The sequence below is a fragment of the Phoxinus phoxinus genome (assembly GCF_949152265.1).
Source record: "Phoxinus phoxinus genome assembly, chromosome: 19".
NCBI lineage: Eukaryota > Metazoa > Chordata > Actinopteri > Cypriniformes > Leuciscidae > Phoxinus > Phoxinus phoxinus.
The window spans coordinates 4,601,974-4,621,142 of record NC_136894.1 but is presented as its reverse complement, the minus strand read 5'-3'; the positions used below and the strand labels follow the sequence as shown (position 1 = coordinate 4,621,142).

The following is a 19,169-nucleotide window of genomic DNA, read 5'->3' as shown; positions in this document are numbered from 1 at the left end:
AATTATAGGTAGTTATCTTGGTAAAACTAGGGACATAGGCTATTGTACATTCGACTTCGAGTTCTACGTAAGGTCCAATGCGCATGCGCATGTCAACACTTTTGTGTAGTTTGTAAGAATGGCACTGCGTGCTAAGGTCTTGAGACTCAGTTTAGCTGTGAATCGTAATTTACCCAAAACTGTTTTCTGCAACAATCGGTACTTCTCAGAAAAATCGTCCTCCAATCCGAAAGCATCTGTTTCTACCGAAAATATCGATCATGTTCTCTACACAGAGGAACATTTTGCATTAAAGTCATCTTTGAGAAAGGTAACGAAAGGACAGCGTGCTATTTTGTATCCATAACAAATGTATAATTCGCTGTCGAGATGAATGTTGATTAAGTTTCTTTCTACCTGAATGTCACACATGTGAATGTACAGGTCGAATCTTTTTCAGCAAGTGAATGTAGGTAAGAGGTCACTTACTTTGTAGCTAGCTTGGACAGCTAGTTGCATCTGTGTTGGGTTAAATTAATTACTTAGGGATTTGTTGTTAATGCTAGACATAATTAAAAGATTTTTAGGAGGGATTTGTTTGATATAAAGATGAATTTTCTAGATTAACGGATGAAATGTCAAGATCAGACGCTTTGTTTTGATGCCTCCAGAATTGTCACGTGACGCTAAAGTTGATTGTACAGCCAGCTGTCAAGTAAGGAATACAAGTTATTTTAAATTAAAAATTAACTTTTTATTTAAACCCTTCTTCTATACCAAATATATACAACCCCCGATTATTTACATTGCATTTTATATATAAAATAAACATACAATTAATTGTTATTGTAGTTAATAAGACTTATTTTCTTATTTCTCTGTTCTGTTGTCATTTCCACCACACCAAGCAACAAACAATACTTTTCAAAAAGTTTATCTCTGATTAGGATAGGAATTAGAATAAAGAAATATCTCTAGTATCAAGGCACCTGAGTGACATTTTGAAGTTCAATTAATTTTAAGATCGTTCATAAATATGAGGACTTATTACCAAACCAGTCTCTTTTTTGTACATTTTATTTCAGAACTTTTCTTTTTAGTACATTTTATTTCAGAACTTTTCTTTTTAAAGTCAATATTAATTTACTAATATAGCTAATCTTTTGTGTTAGAAAGTTTGAGGCTTTTCTCCAAAAAGTGAAAAGTAATTTACATTACACGTCATTACCATCTCCAAGGCATGTGATACATTTTTTAACTTGAAACTGAACATTTTAATTGAGTGAAAGTCACTGTAATTATACTTTAATATCAACTGGCTAGACTGAAGGGTTACAGGGCTTGGACAGGAAGTTGCTTCCTCCAGTTCCCAGTGGCTTTAAGTGTATCGGAATAGACTGGTATGAGAAAGAGGATATAAGTGGAAAACAGAAAAAAGCAGCGGATAATGAGAACAATGCTGTATAGCGTGAAGCTCAGGGACGGCGTTTATTAAAAGAAATCACCAGAGACAGTGAAACACTGAAAACAAGTTAGAAAAGTCCTTGACTTAGAAGCATGTAATATTTATATGCATCTAAATGGAAGGAAAGATTGGTGTCAGATTCAATAGGGCTTAATATTTGCACTTCTTTCAGCCTTTACTCGTGTATTTTACAATAAAATGCATTCCTTCTCAAGGTCATCTCATGATTCAAGATTACAGTTTTCACAGTATCTTGCGTAAGACATTTCAGTAATGGTCAGATTGAAATAATGGGAGTATAATTTTTTTATGCACCAATTAGGGTTAGCACTTCCAGGAAACATCACCTATTGTGTTATTCAGTTTAGTTCAATGGTCTTCTGGGTGCATAAAGTGTTGACAAACCGTAAGTCAGAGTTTTGGACCCCACCAAACAATTCACAGCTCTAACCGACAAGAGTATTGTGGAATGTCTCACCAACCTTTATTAAGAATAGTAACCTTGTACTGTAGGTTCGGACAGGGTGGACCACCCTTCCTTTCTGACCGTATTATCCAGTCACAGTCCTCTGGGTTTCGAGTAAATCTAACACTAAATAAGACGCTTCCGTTATATGTTCTATGCCAGTTGTTCCACACAAGTTCTTTCTGCTGAAGAAAGTCAGAAACTAGTTTGCTATCGTGTCGTTGACCCCTGGCTTCCTTTCGTTATTAAAGGCTGTTTGTTCTGTTCACACTGCTTTTGAGGCAGGACGTTTTTGTTGGCCAGCGAAGCAGCATGTCTGCATGTTTTTGGGGAAATGAAATGTGGTGCTCATCCCATTATTTTTCTTTAACTTTTCACAGCTCATACCGAAAGCTCAGTCTGTACCCATTAAACACATAAGCATGACATATTAGCTGAAGAGGAGTCATTACCACTGCTGGAAAAGTTTATAGCCTTAATTGAATTAAAATTACTGGTTCATCATGCTTGAATCAACTTTGTTTTATTGTACATATAATGCATCATTGCAAAATTAATTTGGTTCCTTTTCTGCTTCATTTGTGTAAGTAGATTTTAATGAATCGCCTTGCTTTCCTTTGACTCCCCCATTACAACATTTAGTGTTCTTGTGATCAGACACTAAAACAGTTCTGACAATGAGCATTACAAGGTCTGTTGACTTTTAATTGCATTTATTTTAAAGACTTAACAGTTACAAAAATACTCACCCTTATGTTTGTAACCTAGATGATGTGTCATTTTGTTGTATAGAAAAGAGAAGCCTGGACATTCCACTAAATTAACTTTTATTGTGGCCCGTAAACAAAGATGATACTTTTATAGTTTTATAAAACTTGAAAAGGATATAAGCAAAAAGTTATGGAATATTACGTTTATTATTAGTTCAAATAAATTAAAGGCAGAACCATGCAAAAATATTGCCAACAAAATTGTGCATTCAAAAGTTTGTGTTCAGTAAAAAAAAAAAGTTTCTGAAAGAAGTCTCTTATGCTCACCAAGGCTGCATTTATTTGATCCAAAAGACAGCAAAACACTAATATTTACACATTAGGTTTTTTTTTTAAAGCTGAATTTTCAGCCATTACTCCAGTCTTCAGTGTCACATGATCCTTCAGAAATTATCCTAATATGCTGATTTGCTCAAGAAACATTTATTATTATTATTAATGTTGAAAAAAAAAGCTATTGTTCACATAATGCATTTTTGGGGAAAGAATTCAGTTCCTTTTCTGCTTGAATTGTGGAAGAAGATTTTAATTATTTGCCTTGCTCTCTTTTGAAACTAATGTTGAAAACAGTTGTGCTGCTTAATACTTTAGTGAAAACTGTGATACATTTTTTCAGGATTTTTTATTTAATTTGTTGTTGTTGTTGAATACAAAGTTCAAAGGAACAACATGCAGATTTTTGTAACCTTATAAATATCTTTACTGTCATTTTTGATAAATTGAATGCATACTTCCTGAATAAAATATGAATAAACTGTTGGTATTGTAAAAAATAGCACATTTGGTAAAAATGCAATTGAAAGTGGTGATCATATTTGGTGATGTGGTGTTCAGTTTACGGTTGAAGAAGAAATCCAGATGTTGATAAGGCTAAACTTGAAAGTGATTATGTATGTCACTCTTCTGTCAGGAATGTTTGGTTTGGCAGCGTCTCTATGGCTCAAATCTACATGGAGTATTGCTGCAGATGCTCGCTATATTTCACAACGGTTATGTTATTACAAAACCAGACGTCTTGAAGTGACTCAGAAGGAAGTTAGCTTTGTCCCACTTTCGAGGAAGACACCTATTGTCTGACTCTGGCTATTATACTCTATATAGTTTGAAGGAACTTGAAAACTTTTTTTAAATTTTTGGCCTTTTGCCACTTTTATATAGAGGACTGGAAGTGATGAGTAGAAGTGAGTGATATCCTGCTTCACTGGAATAATGAAGTGTTTAATTGCATACAAAGTGTAATACACGATTGCCTTGTGTTGTATAATACACGAGGTCATGTTCATATTAAGATACAGTAGTATACTTCAAGTATACTGATCTATGATTGAATGTGTTACAGATCATTGATCAAGAGATCAACCCTTATGTAGACCAATGGGAGGAAGAAGGGCAGTTTCCCGCTCATAAGATCTTCAAAATCCTGGGAAGTGCAGGATTTCTGGGAGTCAACAAACCTGTGGGTAAGCAGACGTTTGCTACTTCAGATGTACAGTACCTTAATCAAGCAGGGATTTTGTGTTTTTATTATTTTTTCCTCCATGGGGTCATAACCATTTTCCTCATCCTCTCTGATATTTTAGAGTTAAACAGGAACTATTTAACTTCAGCTGCTCTCTCCTAAAACTGGGATCTTTCCAAAGGATGCTGTGTACAGTGATTCTCAATTTGGGGGATGGGGACCACAGGATGACTTAAAAGTATTTAGATTAATAAATTACTATTCATATATTAAAATATTCTAACTCTAGTATAAATTAAAACGCTTAAAAGCATCAATTAAATGTAAAAAAAAAAAAGTACAGGGGTTGAGAAATGCTGTCAGTTTGGGTGGTCATATCATACGTTTCTTTTCTTTTTTTTACATCAAACATTTTTGCAGTATGTTTTCATAGTACTATGAGCTTTTCTATTGCACAAGATAAAGGACAATTTGATTGTTCTTGAAGTATCACCTTGAAAGCAGCTGGTTGAAAAAGATATTTGTAAAAATGAAAATATGCATTTTAAGTACAAACTGGATCATTTTGTCTTTGGTAATGGCAGAATTACAGTTCTAAGTGTCCTTTTTTTTGAGAAAAGTAGAGGAAAAAGAAGATTGTAGAGTGCCCTTAAACAGTCTTAGGGTTTTTATGTGAGTGCAGATGGATTCATGAGAAAATAACAACATTGCTGCAAGAAGCAATTACGAGAACATTTTTGGTATTAATAAATATTTGGTACAACGATTTGTGGTATTATCACATGTATCAATATGTCAGTTCACAACTTTTTTCCATGCAGTTCAAAGGGTTGCTATAGACTCCCAATACATGAGAAGAATGATAGGAGAACCAAAAGTCATACAGTTCATGTTCAACATCTGTTATTATATTGAACTTATTAAAACAATCAATGACTGTTGAGTCTCATTCTTAAATAACATCCATATAATATCCTCATAATTTATAATTTTTATACATACTTTTATACTTATAAAACAGTTTTCATGTGATATATATAAAGTTTTAGCAAGTAACAATAGAATGCCGAATAATTGCTAGATCGCTGGAGGCTCGGGGGAAACTTAAATCTGGCTTCATAAATCTGTAGGTCAGAGGAGAACAGCACTTGCATTAAGAAGTGCTGAGACTGTGACACTTCTGCATTAGCCGGCTGGATTTACTACATCTTCTTAGACAGAGGATTAGTACTCGTAGCGTTGCCTCACCTCACTTTGATATGTGCAGCACAGATACACCAGCAAATCTCTGAACAATAACGTAGAATCTGCTCAGGTAAAAATTGTGACTCGACTGCTGTAGGCTAAACTGGAGCTTTTCCTGCGCTCTACATATTTCATCTTTCTTCTGCGCACTCCCTGTTGAGATTTGTGGCTATTTTTATAATCAGAATCCACCATCATCAGTGCTACAAATGTAGCATTTTCACGTTTATAGAAAGCAGAACATTTGTTAGTGAAAGGTAATCATTTTCTGAAAGATATCAAGATGTAAGGGAAACTGGAGTAAATTCCTCGGGTTAGGTTTATTTTGTAAAAGTCAATTTTTGTACAGACACATATTTAAAACACATTTATATTTAAGAATACAAAAAACATTTTCATGGTAAAAGGATACAGTTCAATGAACACACATTACCCAGGGCTTGTTGTTGTCATATTTTTTGAGGTAAGTTGTCACAATGTAACCTGCCCTTAATCTGCCTATTATACATTTTGCGGCAAATTTAAACAGTAAAACAATTATGAAACAATTCATGAAACAGCAAAAAAGTAATGCGTAAAACCATTTAATATATCAACTATTATATTGCACTGCAAAAAGCAGAATTCTTATTCAATACTTTTGTCACATTTTCCATTACATACAAATGTAAAAATATCTACAAATTCTTAAATTAAGACATTTACCGGTACTTGAGAAGCAAAAATGATGTAAGTCTTGTGTTCTGGGGGGGGAAATCATCAAAATGAAGTGTTTATGCTGAAAACAAGAAAAAATACCTGTCAGTGGAGTCAGAAAAATTAACTAAATTCAAAGGGAAAACAATATTTTTTTTTATCTCACTGACAGATATTTTTCTTGTTTTAAACTTGCATAATATTGTTATTTTTTTCAGTAAAGAAGATTTAATATCTTAAGGCATTTTTGCTACTCAAATGTATCTTTATTTAAGATTCATAAACCGACAGAAATACTGAGTAAGTATATGTATATATATATATATATATATATATAATATATATATATATAATATATACAGTAAATTAAATATTTCAGTGTGGTTTTATTGTGTTCACTTATTTACTTAACAGTGACAGCAAAAATATGATGGTATTGCTATTTTATTTTGGAGGATATAATTCACAAAAAAATATGATTTTGAATTACCGGTAAGTGTTAGAAAGCACATTTGTGTCATGAACTTTTGACTCAACCTTACAGTTACTAAGAAATGGCCTTTGTAAAAAAACTAGCCTCCCATATGTATAACCATCATGAGCCTTCTATACTAATGCATGCGCACAATGCTACATGATCTTACAGGTTAGCATTTTGGTTATTTAGCATGAAGGTATTTTAGAGTTTAGCTGGTTCCCATAACACTGTCTTCCTCATGAAATCACAGCTTTCACAACCTGGCTAAAACAACTCCATCTTACAAAACACTGGCGTAAATCCAGATTGTCTGTTTTTACAACCCTGGCAACCTCAGATAAGGCACTAAAACTTTCCTATCCGAACCATCCAGTCGTCTAACATTTACTCAAGTCCCAAAATATGTGGGGGTGCAAGGCCTCTTGTGTCTCTTGAAATACTTCTCATTTCACATCTATGCGGTGATTAAATGTACTGTGCGAGGTTACCCCACCAAACAGGAGAATCACTCTCCACTGTTTTTACATGTACGCAGTAAACACAAGTGTTGACCAGCTTCCAATATCTGACCTTCGTAAAGATTAGACCTGCTTGATGGCAAATTACATAATTTCCCCCTTTTTGTTCCAACTTTATATCCTAGTATTTCATACTACAAACCCATATAAGACTATTATACAATATTAGATTTTGTTAAACATTTTTTACTTTCTTTAGTGTGTAATGTTGCTGTTTGAGAATAAAATAACTCTGAAAAGTTTAGAAGCAAAAGGAGTTATGTTCTATATTAGTGTTGTCACAAATATTGATATGTATCGATACTAAAATATCTGAACCGTTTCCAATACTCCATTTCTGAATTGCCGATACCAAACTGCGCATTCTCACTTCTCTCCAACAGCGAATTAAAACACACCCGCCTCCTCTCACTCACTCGTGTCATTCGCTACGATTGAATAGTGCTTGTATTGCGCATAATTTTAGTCATTCCCGCAGGTGTCGCGCTCACACCAAAAGCGCTTTCATAAAGCCGCCTCTCAAACAGCTTGCGAGTACCAAAATGACTTCTATTTTTGGCTTATTGCGCTTAAACGGTCAAACACATACAAAATGATGTCAAAATCCCAGATTTGCCGAATATTCAGGTAAATATAGTCAGTTTTGGAACGTAAATAGTTGAAAAATAAATCACATGTTGTGTAAAAGTAAAAATATATTGGATCTGTGCATAAGCTCTTAAAAAGTGACAGCGGGTTTATTAGGCTGCTGTCACTTTAAGAGCTTTCTTGCATGTTAATCTAAGAGCAAGACAAAGAGAAAATGACTCACTGCTCTTGACTAAATCACTTTTGTAACTTTAATTGTAAGCATTAATCTGTGTTTAAAATAATAATTATTGTGTTTAAAATAAAGGGTCGAGGCCTAGTTGAGTTAGCTAGTTAGTAGTGCGTGAAACTCGCTATAGTAAAGGGTGTGTCATTTACAAAACGCGCTTGAATCATAACACACTGATCTAGCCGACCAATCAGAGCACATTTTGCTTTTCAGAAGGAGGGGCTTCATAGAGACTGGAACTAAACAGAGCGTTACTGACAGACTGGGAAGAGAGGAGCTGCAACAATATTAAATATGTGAAAAATAATGTGTTTTTTGAACATTCAAGCCATATCTAATAGACCCCAAAAACAAAAGGGCATAATAGGTCCCCTTTTAGGTTAGTTAAGCTAGTTTGTGGTCAGGATAAACAAACTAGGTACTGAACACTAACAGATTGTCTGTTTGGATACTGAATTATTTGACTACCACTGTTCCTGTGCAGCTGTATCTGTTTCCTTTGCTCTCTGGCTTCACTTTTCCTTATTTTGCCACACCAAATGTTGTCCACAACCATCGCGGGACCTGATGACAGGTTACAGCGTCCTGTTGTACTGGGGGAAATGAGTGTAGAGTTCACCACAGTCACTAAAGGACTTGCTTTTCAACATTATTGTTGCCCTTATTGCCTGCAGAGATTACAATCATTTCCTTAATGTCGTAATATTTGTTTCCTGAAGGAAAATGCTAAATGAAATGGAACATGAAATGACATGAATAAATGCATGACAAGGAAAGTATCGTGAGAAACAGTAATGCTGTTATTACGATTACATGTAATTGCCTATACGCCATTTGCCCAAGACGTAGTATGTTATGATGAAATGGACCGCAGGGGTGTGAAAAGGGCATGTCAAGTTTTAGATTACTGCATGGTACAAATATGTTGATGACGTATGCATGATGCATATTTGTCTTCAATACTAAAGTAAGCAAGTTTAACTTATTGAGGCCCAGGAACAAAGAGAGACCTGATAGAAAAACTCTAAATTTCACTTGCTTTGTGATCAAAATGTTCAGGAAATTGGGCAAATATTGTCGGATATTTGTCTAAACCATTTATTTACAATGTTTACATGCTTATTAACAAAAAACTGAAGAGATGAAGCATCTGCTCTCTTGATATTCACTGGTTGTTTTCATTGTTGGCAGAGTATGGCGGTCTGGGATTGGACTTCAGCTACAGTGTGGCTGTGGCTGAAGAACTGGGGAACATCAACTGTGGAGGGATTCCCATGGCCATCGGCGTTCAGAGTGACATGGCTACACCGGCACTGGCGAGGTGATTTCTAAAACTGAAATATTGTTATCCTTTAAGTACTACACATCAAACAGTTCCTGTACTCCGAATGCAATACTACACAGAATCAGAGGTTGCGTTAAACGAATATTTTCCGTCATTGACTGTTTGTTTTTTTAGCAGTGACAGAAAAATCTGAAGGCTGTCCGCTGTTTTGACAGATTACACTGAGGGTGATCTATTGTAGCTTGTAACTGTAATTCCCACCCCTGTCCAGTTGGTGGTGAGTGCGCTCAATGATTATTGAGAAAAATGATGGCTGTGTTCGAAATCACCCCCTATATCCTTAAATAGGGTACTATTTGAAGGGACAGCCATTTGTACTAAGCACCTTTCACACAGAGATTCCGGAAAATACACGGATAATGTGACCCGGGATTTGTCCCGGGATCGTTTGGTTTTGGTTTATTCACACTGCCAGTGATTTTCCGGGATCTATGAGTGCGTTCACACACATCCCGGTAAGATCCCGTAAAGATACGTGACGTCTGGATGAGACGTGTAACGTATGCATGGAAAATATGTACACTAACGCATCGCGTACCGTTCCACAAAGCTGGCGAACGATCTCAGCTTCAGCGCGGATAGTGAGGACCCCATTACTAGGCCCCCAACCCGGGATCAACGCGCTGTGTGAAAGGGGCTCTAGTGTCCGAAACCATAGTGGATGTGATCAAGTGCACTCATTTAATATTGCAGCGCAATAACAAGTGTACAACCGATGTACCCTCAATGGCTAGAGAATACCCATAATGCACTGTGAGAGTTGCGTGCTGAAGGAATTCCCTCATCTGACCAGAAGATCGCACCGTAACTGAATCGGCGTAACTGAATTTTAACTTTATGTAAGATATTTTCTATGATAACAAATTATATTATGCAGTTTTGCTTCTCAAGTAAATTTATATTGTTTTAAGGTTTGATATTTTTACTGTGAAAAAATACTGATTACACAAATTATCTTATGTGTTGACAGACTCTCATAACAATTTAGACCACCTATCATTTATTATAAATAAACACTGTAATTATCAGGATATTTCCTTTCCTCCTGTTAGTATTTGCCATATTCTGACTGCCGGTTGTACACTGTCACTGAGGGGATATTACTGCACTGTGCTCACTCTCTGGAAACACGTTTTCTGTGCATATCCACTTTGGCTATTTGGTTTCAGAAAATCAGGGATTTCGATTAGTGTCCTCTGTGATTCTGCCCTAGGGAACAGCTTCTGAAATTGCATTTGCTGCTAGTAAAATGTAAATCTTTCGTGTAACCTCACGAGCTTTAAACCACAGCTGCTATGACACTGATACCTGTGAGGATGTGACTGTGACTTCTGTGCCGCTGTAGGTTTGGTTCTGCAGAGCTCAAGAGAGAGTTCTTGCTGCCCAGCGTAATGGGAGACATCGTGGCCTGCCTCGGGGTGAGCGAAACAGGGGCCGGCTCGGATGTGGCTAGTAAGTATTTTGCTGGAGATAATGTACCAAACAAGAAAGACATGTTCGTTGTATTGCCAAGGGGGTGTTTTAAACAAGATGTAAACATACACCAGACGCAAATCTAAAATTAATTACTTTATCAAATGAAGATATCAAAGCATTTCAGGCCAGGGAGATTAAAAGACTCGCCTACATGGGAATACCACACAGGGGCATGCTGAGCTATTTTTCATAAATGTATTCAATTTTGTATTTGAAGTAAAGCCGGCGCTAGTCAGAAATTATTAATGAGTTGCATAGAAATCTAAACTTTTCTTATGGTGAAATGAGAGTGCTGTATTACTTTATTTCACATTTTAAGCCAATTATGATCTAAAGTAGGTGTTCTCAATCTTTTTGATTCAAAGGCCCTTTATTGTCCAACATAAAATTCAACAGATAAAATATTTTCTATATGATATTTCTGCTGTAATTATGACAAAGCTGCTTGATTTCAACTTTTTTATTAAAAGAAACTGAGTGGTGAATACAGTTTAATTAATTAATTTTGTGATTCCAGTGTTGTTATTGGTAACTAAAACTAAAACGATTTAAAATTGTTTTCGGTAATTGAAACGAAAGTGAAATTAAATTGCATATAAATATTAGATGTAAAACCTAAACTTAGGATAAGTGTAATAAGGATAAACTAACTAAAATAAATAAGTTGAAGTACTAAAATGACTAAAATAAAAATAAATGAAATTATATTTTAAAAATATATTTAAAAAACTAATACAATATTACTAAAACAAACTGAAATTAAAACGAAAAAAAAAAAAAAAGCAAAAAAAATTTGTACAATAGTATATAAATAATACTAAAATAACTGTTCAATAACTTGTTTTTGGTAATTGAAATAAAAGTGAACAAAATTTTTATATAAATATTAGATTCAAAACTTAAACTTAAGATAAATGTTGCCTTCGCAACTAGCTAAAATAAACAAGTTAAAGTACTAAAATTACTAAAACTGACAAAAATAAATCAAAGCTATATAAAAAATTTAATAAAATATTACTAAAACTTAAAATAAAATTAAAATAAAAACCTAAATTATAAAAATAAGAGCTAATTCAAAATGCTAAAAATAGTATAACAGTAAATAAATAATATTGTAAAAAAAAATAATAAAAATTGTATGATGTAAAGTTAGTGTTTAATATATTAATAATTATATTTAAGTCATCCTTTGGCCCAGAAGTTTAATGAGGCCCCCTAGTGGGCCCCGGCCTCCTGTTTGAGAACCACTGATCTAAAGAGTCTAGTTTGGGAATAAATACCCTTTCCTCCAGGCATCAAGACTAAAGCTGTGCGCAAAGGAGACGAATTTGTCATTAACGGTGGAAAGATGTGGACTACTAATGGCACACAAGCAGACTGGATGTGCCTTCTGGCCAACACCAGCGATGACCCTTCTCACAAGAACAAATCCTTAATCTGCTTACCCATGGATCTGCCTGGTAAGACTGCAGGCTAAAGCACAAAACTTTTGGAAAAGAGTCGTTTGTCTGCCAAAGTAAACATGTTTTACCATATACGTCCGCAGGCATTCAAATCGCACGTAAGATCGGTAAAATGGGCATGTGGTCATCGGATACAGCAGAGGTGTTTTTCGATGACGTGCACGTGCCCTGCAAAAATGTCATAGGGCAGGAGGGAATGGGCTTCACTTACCAGATGCTACAATTCCAGGAGGAGCGACTCTGGGGGGTGGCCAATAGTAAGTAATCCTTTCTGACTCCCACACATCCCACTGTACGTCAAACATTTCTCCTCACTGTTGGGATTGGCACGGGCATGACGTCCGTGTGTTAATGCCAGTGGTGCTTGTTTGTGTAGTACAATGAGTCCAGATCACTCTCCTCTCAGGCCCAAATGTGTTTACAGATGAGTCAAACGTTGTTGTAAATCATCAGCTAACATTTCTGCCTACTTCCTGTCGAGATGTTGTCTACACTATTCCCTTTTTACAACTATTTGTTGAAAAACGCATCGTAATTTTTCCCTTCGGTATGTTAGACCGGCGACATGACCTGATAGTGTTGTATTTCTTGTTTTTCAAGTCCTGACGATGATGGAGAAAGTTGTCCAAGAGACCATTAATTACACCAGACAGAGGAAGATCTTCAAGCAGCCGGTTCTGAATCACCAGGTCGTTCACTTCAGGCTGGCTGAGCTCCAGACAGAAATCGAGCTGTTGCGCTCCCTTTTGCATCGCGCCACAGGCGAGTCCAGACTGTTTCTGAAATTATTGTAGAATGATTGGCCAAGGCAGATGCAATTTCATGGGTTTGTGTCTGGTAGGTCTACAGGGCCACCATTTCCAAATTAATAATGGAATCATGAAATGGTGTGAACTAGAGCTGCACGTTAGTACGATCACAGCGAACATTCAAATCTCCCCAGAAAGAGCAGTTGTCATGTATAAGTATGAAATGGCTCTTTTCTAATACACCGTATCATTATACTTGATAGAATTACAGTAATTAAAATGATCACATAAGCACAGGGATAAAAGTTATAGTTTGGATATGAACACTGATGTCTACGGTAGCGATGAAAATAGAGTAAGTCACCTTTTGAAAGTAACTTAATGCTTCAAATAAAGATTGTACCGATTACATCGTTACACCAGTAGATGGCGACAAGTGACTGCCAAAAAAATGTATGTCGTTGAATCATTCATTCAAGAGATTCGTTTAAAAACGCTGATTCACACAGTAATGAAACCATAGATATACATAATAAAGGCTAGATGTCTTACGGCGGAGTCTCGGACGTCATCACCCGGTGGCCATCTTGGCACAGCGAAGCTTTCTGTTAGGCGAGTGATCTGCACGAACACAAATACTCTTATCTCGCTGAAATCTTGACGGATTTACAAACGGTTTGGTTTCTTACAAACGTTATTAACGTGGCTATAATTCTGGATGCTTGAACATGTTGAAATATATAATATTATAATTAGAATAATAGATTATAGAAAATTATAGAAAATTGAGCAAGTTATGGTTATTTAAAAAGTACATGCACCATTAAAACAATGTTACAAGTGAGCGAGCCCCCTGTGGCAAGATGGCCGCCGTGTGCAGACGTCGACCTCCATTGGCCAGCAGCGCGGACGAGACATCTAGCCTTTATTATATGATATCTATGAATGACACAAGTGAAGTCTTTGAGTGAGTCATTGAATCATTCGTTCAAAATTACTGATTCAAATTGATTTTTTTTTAAAGACTCCAACAGAACCTCTAGTAAATCATGTTTTTATTTCGAATCGATGTCTATTCAGATTGTAGGAGAATCGTGATCTCTATTTAAATAAAAAAATCACGATTCATTTGACGTTTTTCCTCCCTCCTGTTGTGAAATAAAAAAATGGAGCTGAATCTCAGCATATACAACTTGAAAAAGAATGCCTTTAGAATTGATATGATGTTTTCTGTGCACTTTCATAGCTCTGTACATCAAGGGAAACGACGTGACAAAGTTGGCGTCGATGGCCAAGCTGAAGGCAGGACGACTGGCCCGAGAGGTCGGTGACAGCTGCCTCCAGTACTGGGGTGGCATGGGCTTTACCAGTGGTGTCCTGGTCAGCAGGTTCTACAGGTCAGTTTCTCTCATGTGCTCCCAGAGCTGCAGTGACATCTAGTGACATTTAAAAGCAACAGGTTTAGATTGCATGTATTCACTCTTGAATAAGGGCGCTTGTGGTTCCAATGAAGCAATTGATACATGTGAATGCATAATATGCTTTTGAGTGAATCGAACGCCCAACTGATTATTAAAAGTGTAAAATATTGGTAAGCCTAATCCTCATGTCAGATCACAAATAAATCAAATCTGTTTTTGTTTTAACAGGGACTCCAGATTAATGTCTATTGGTGCAGGAGCCGATGAGGTGATGCTGTCAATCATATGCAAGTACATGGACACTCTGCCCAGGAAATGACATCACTGATGTGAAAAATAGTGCACTTACAATGAATGGAGAATCTAACACTAAATGTGTAAATGGATTAGTCAATTAAGTTATAGTAGCAGTTACATCAACTTTAAGATGATTTGTAACTCGCAGTCAGATATTGTTGCCTTAATGAAGACTTGGCTGATGAAACCCTGACAAAAAATGTATGTAACATATGTAAATTCTGATTACAGTTGTAAATGACTTAGTTTTTTAATATGCATGAAAAGAAAAAATAAAGTTTTCATAATTCTTAAGATTCTTGAGAACCACAAATGGAATACATGAAAACGGGACTCAAGCTTTTGGCAACACAAAGAAAATGTTTATGTAATAATTCTCTCAAAAATTGTCATTTATTTACATATTAGTCTCTGAAAAACTAAAATAAACCATGCATTGTTAACCATAGAGAGCAGAAGGGTTTAAGCAAATACCTCAAAAAAATAATGCAAGGCATTTCTGGAGTACACAGAATTCTGGGGTGGTTTCTGATATATGATTATTATACAAAACAGAATAACTTCACATATCTCAGTATGCTTTTCACAGTCTCAAGATCAGCCCTTTGAACACTATATTCAAAAAGCAACATTTTTGTGGCAACTCTTTTTAAAGATGTTGTGAATGCTTGCACGGTAAAAAGTGCTAAATTGTTTACACCCATCCAGCTTTACTTCTGGCCAGTTGTCAAAACCTGAATTTCCAACTATACTGTACAATTAAAAGGACTGCTGTGATGATGTCGCACTCTCTTAAAAGTATTTCATCAGTATCCGTATAGAGGTTAGCACATTTATAGCACTGAAGTTCTACTAAAAGAATAATGTCATTAAACAAAGGTCATCATTGAATAAAAGAAAGACAGATGCACGTTCATCTTTTTTCATGACCAGTATTAAACGAGTGGCATTATCCCTGCACTGAGACGACATTAATTTTGGTGGGTTGGGACAGATATTTTTTTATATTTATACAGATTTTTCATATTGCACATTGTCACTCAATGGTTCAGTTTCTTGTCAAACGCTCCTCGTCGTCACTGTGAGGATTCTGATCCTGTCCTCCATATGGGCATGGCACATAAGAAATGTCTTGGATCTCATCGGCCCTGCGATCACCTCAGTTTGATCACCCAGTACAGGACGATGAAGACAAACAGGGCGAACAGCAGCATGTAGCAGAACACCTTGGATTGGCTCCCCCTGGCGAGGAGCTTCAGTCTACCCATGGTGGATCCCAACAGACCTCCAGTTGAGTCGAAGTCCGAGTCCTTGAGGAGAAACAAACGCGGGATGTTAAAGTCATTCAGATCATGCGTTTTGATGAAGAAAAAAAATATTTTTATCATGAATCATTTCCCATCGCTTACCATATCTCCCAATATTTTATTCTGGTACTTGACTTCATTTCCAATGTCAATCGATAGCTGAAAAAGATGCAAATCAACAATTTACTTTGGCTTTCATTTTTTCATTAGATGTATTGTAATGAGTTAAAAGTAAAATAATGCCTCTCAATGCCTTTTTTTTTTATTGAGGAAAACTCCAACCTTTAAGGACACCAATTTTCTATGTGAATGTATCGTAAATTAATGAATGTTCTTCTTTAAAATACAGGCTGCATAAGTCAGGACACCCCTATGCTAAATCCCCATAGAGGCAGGCAGATTTTTATTTTTAAAGGCCAGTTATTTCATGGATCCAGGATACTATGCATCCTGATAAAGTTCCCTTGGCCTTTGGAATTAAAATAGCCGGACAATCATCACACACCCTTCACCGTACCTAGAGATCGGCATAGGGTACTTTCCATAAGTTCATCTATCAATGCAAATCAAACCAGCTATTAGGCTAACTGAAATAAAACCATGCCAATCTCGAAGTACGGTGAAGGGTGTGTGATGATGTGTGGCTATTTTAATTCCAAAGGCCGAGGAAACTTTATCAGGATCATAGTATCCTGGATCCATGAAATAACTGGCCTTTAAAAATAAAAATCTGCCTGCCTCTATGGGGATTTAGCATAGGGGTGTCCTGACTTATGCAGCCTGTATTTTAAGGAAGAACATTTATTTATTTACGATACATTCATTCACAAAGAAAATTGGTGTCCTTAAAGGTTGGAGATTTTTAATTAAGGCATTAAGGCATTTTTTTATTCCTCTTATTAGTCAACTTTAGCATGGGTGTGTTCACTTATGCTAAGCACTGTAAGTATTTTAAATATTATATAATACATTAATATAAGCTGTAAATATTTATCAATAAATCTAAAAGTAAATATGCTCAAGCCCACTCACATGTTTAAGTGCGTTTACTTTAGCTTTCAGTCCCTCCTGTAGATGTTCGTTCTCCTCCTCATACACACTGTATCCACTCGCTACGTAATTCCCTGGAGGGCCTCCCTCACCTAAAGAACAAGTAACAATCAGGTCAAATTCATTAGATAACACTAGTGTTTCTCAGCATTTTAAAATACAATATCCAATCACAGCAAACTATTTCAAACGTTGCCACGTATGAATTAAAATGTATGCATTGGTTTGACTTAGAGTCAGGGCCAATCATTTTACTGAGGATGGCTGGGAAAAACTTCCAGTTCCTTCACATGCTGACTGCAAAATCAAATAGATGTGAGCTTTAAATATACAATCATCTACTAATATACAATATATCTCCTATACAATCAGAAACTACTTAACATCTAAAAGTAAGGGACTAGTTATGAATGAAATATTGATACAAAAATCAAAATGAGATATTCAAAATAATTTGAAAATAATTCCCATCACTGTTGTTTAAAAATCTCATTTAATTACTGCCCAGTTTTATTTATCAGTTAAAATGAGCCCCTTTGAGAACTGGCTTTTAGATTATATTTTGATGGTTCCTTCGTTTCAATAAAACTCGAAGGAATCTTAAGTTCAGCTTGGGTCTGTCATATTTATTTTTGCCATACACGCAGAAACACTAACAAACACTCATTCATTTTCTGATGTAAACAGCTCTGTTAACCTGACTATAACGTTAGCAACTGGTATAATACAGAGAGAACTAGCCAAGTAAGTTAGCGCTATTGCCTGACTCAGGTCAGACACCGTTTAGTCTGGTACCGTTATTTAGGCAGGTAGTTCCCCAGATCTGGAAACTGTCATATTAACTTGATTTGGTCATACAATGTTGGTTTAATCTCGGTAACGTTAACTGTGACTTAGCTTAGCAAGAGCCCCAAACGTAACAGAGAGAAAAATACTTACCCAAACCTGCACGCCTCATTATAGCCCAGAAATCTTTATGATATGATATACGATCACCACAGTTTAAAAGTAATGTAGCAGATATTAGCTTATCTTGCTATTTAAAGCCGCTGTACTTTCCCCTTCCAACTCAACAAGCGCCACGACACCCTACGGAAGCCGCGAAGGATAAAGCCACACGCGAAAGGGTGATTGGGTAGTGAAGTTTTTACTGCGAGTTTGGTTTGCAGACAGCCGACCAGCCGACAGGTTGAAATCAAAATGGACACTTCTTATGTTTTGTGGAATATTATTGTATATTATAAATTGATGTATTTTATTCATGTTCCCTTGTATTCTTTTATCAAAAATAACAGCTACATCTCTTATCTGATGATGTTTATTGGCGCGAGGGCGGGACAACCTGTCACTCACATGAGATCCACCAATAAGCAATAGTTTTTTCTCCGTTTTTCTACTGTGTATGAGGGTCGTTGATATGATAGATAAAATGGACATTGGCTTTTTTTGCTTTTTTAGAGTTAGAACTTTAAAAGCGTCTATTTAGGTGTAGAAATTGCGACAAGTTTACTAATTTACTCAAAAAACACTAATGCATATTGTTCTTTGGCAAACCATTTTGACCATTTTGTGATTCACTCTGAATATGCACAAGAAACTATGGCGTTTTTATTACTCAGCAGGTCAGTGAGGTATTTTATTAAACAGATAAATCACCATATAATGTAGCTTTCTAACAGAGTTCATTGTAAAGCATTTTCTATTGTCTATTTCATTTTCTATTCTATTGATTATTTAATTCCGCACAGTCAAGCAGAACCGAGGCACAGTCAAAACACTGTTCTTCTGCCAAATGCATGCGTTCGAACAGCCACAAAAGACGCTTCACCTAATAGGCTACATAAACATTATGAGAAGCGCGCTAGCCAGACAGGATTTAAACTTTGTCGGCTAAAGACCCAAGTTTGGTTTGAAGATGAAAATATAAAGTTCTGTTATGAAATCTAGATGGCGCAGTCGTATGGGTCCTTAACTCAATCTGCTTTCAATCACATCATTCTCTATAGGGCACAGCTGATTGGTTCCTGCTGCATCAGTAGCCAATGAGCTCGCTGCTCAACCCTCAAATATTTGGTCAGCTTTTGCTGTAGCTGCAGTGCGCTTTTAGAAACCCTCCACCTTCCCCAGCTCCACCTGTATAGATCTGCTACGGGTAATTCATGTTTGCT

General features: G+C 36.1%; 2 protein-coding genes across 2 annotated transcripts; one reads left to right on the top strand and one right to left on the bottom strand.

Moving 5' to 3' along the window:
* Positions 1 to 33: 33 nt before the first annotated feature.
* Positions 34 to 15,063, top strand: LOC306987413 (putative acyl-CoA dehydrogenase 6). The gene is made up of 9 exons (XM_079591630.1): positions 34 to 310; positions 4,020 to 4,140; positions 9,085 to 9,214; positions 10,584 to 10,690; positions 12,007 to 12,174; positions 12,261 to 12,434; positions 12,778 to 12,939; positions 14,173 to 14,323; positions 14,576 to 15,063. Exons 1-9 carry the CDS (start codon positions 119 to 121, stop codon positions 14,664 to 14,666), a joined length of 1,296 nt encoding a protein of 431 aa, XP_079447756.1. The 5' UTR covers positions 34 to 118; the 3' UTR covers positions 14,667 to 15,063.
* A 349-nt stretch (positions 15,064 to 15,412) lies between these two features.
* On the bottom strand, positions 15,413 to 18,187 carry bet1 (Bet1 golgi vesicular membrane trafficking protein). The gene is made up of 4 exons (XM_079591632.1): positions 17,941 to 18,187; positions 16,984 to 17,093; positions 16,054 to 16,110; positions 15,413 to 15,954 (listed from the first exon to the last, which is right to left on the bottom strand). The coding sequence occupies exons 1-4, from the start codon at positions 17,957 to 17,959 to the stop codon at positions 15,799 to 15,801; spliced, it is 342 nt and encodes a 113-aa protein (XP_079447758.1). The 5' UTR covers positions 17,960 to 18,187; the 3' UTR covers positions 15,413 to 15,798.
* Between the last annotated feature and the right edge of the window lie 982 nt (positions 18,188 to 19,169).

Bases quoted from the DNA above. Each gene is read 5' to 3' on its own strand.
- LOC306987413 (XM_079591630.1), top strand. From the start codon at position 119: ATGGCACTGCGTGCTAAGGTCTTGAGACTCAGTTTAGCTGTGAATCGT. The intron at 4,141-9,084 runs GTAAGCAGACGT...CATTGTTGGCAG, and splicing joins GGGAGTCAACAAACCTGTGG to AGTATGGCGGTCTGGGATTG. The intron at 9,215-10,583 runs GTGATTTCTAAA...GTGCCGCTGTAG, and splicing joins GCTACACCGGCACTGGCGAG to GTTTGGTTCTGCAGAGCTCA.
- bet1 (XM_079591632.1), bottom strand. The intron at 16,111-16,983 runs GTGAGTGGGCTT...CATCTTTTTCAG, and splicing joins AAGTAAACGCACTTAAACAT to CTATCGATTGACATTGGAAA. The intron at 15,955-16,053 runs GTAAGCGATGGG...TTTCTCCTCAAG, and splicing joins ATAAAATATTGGGAGATATG to GACTCGGACTTCGACTCAAC.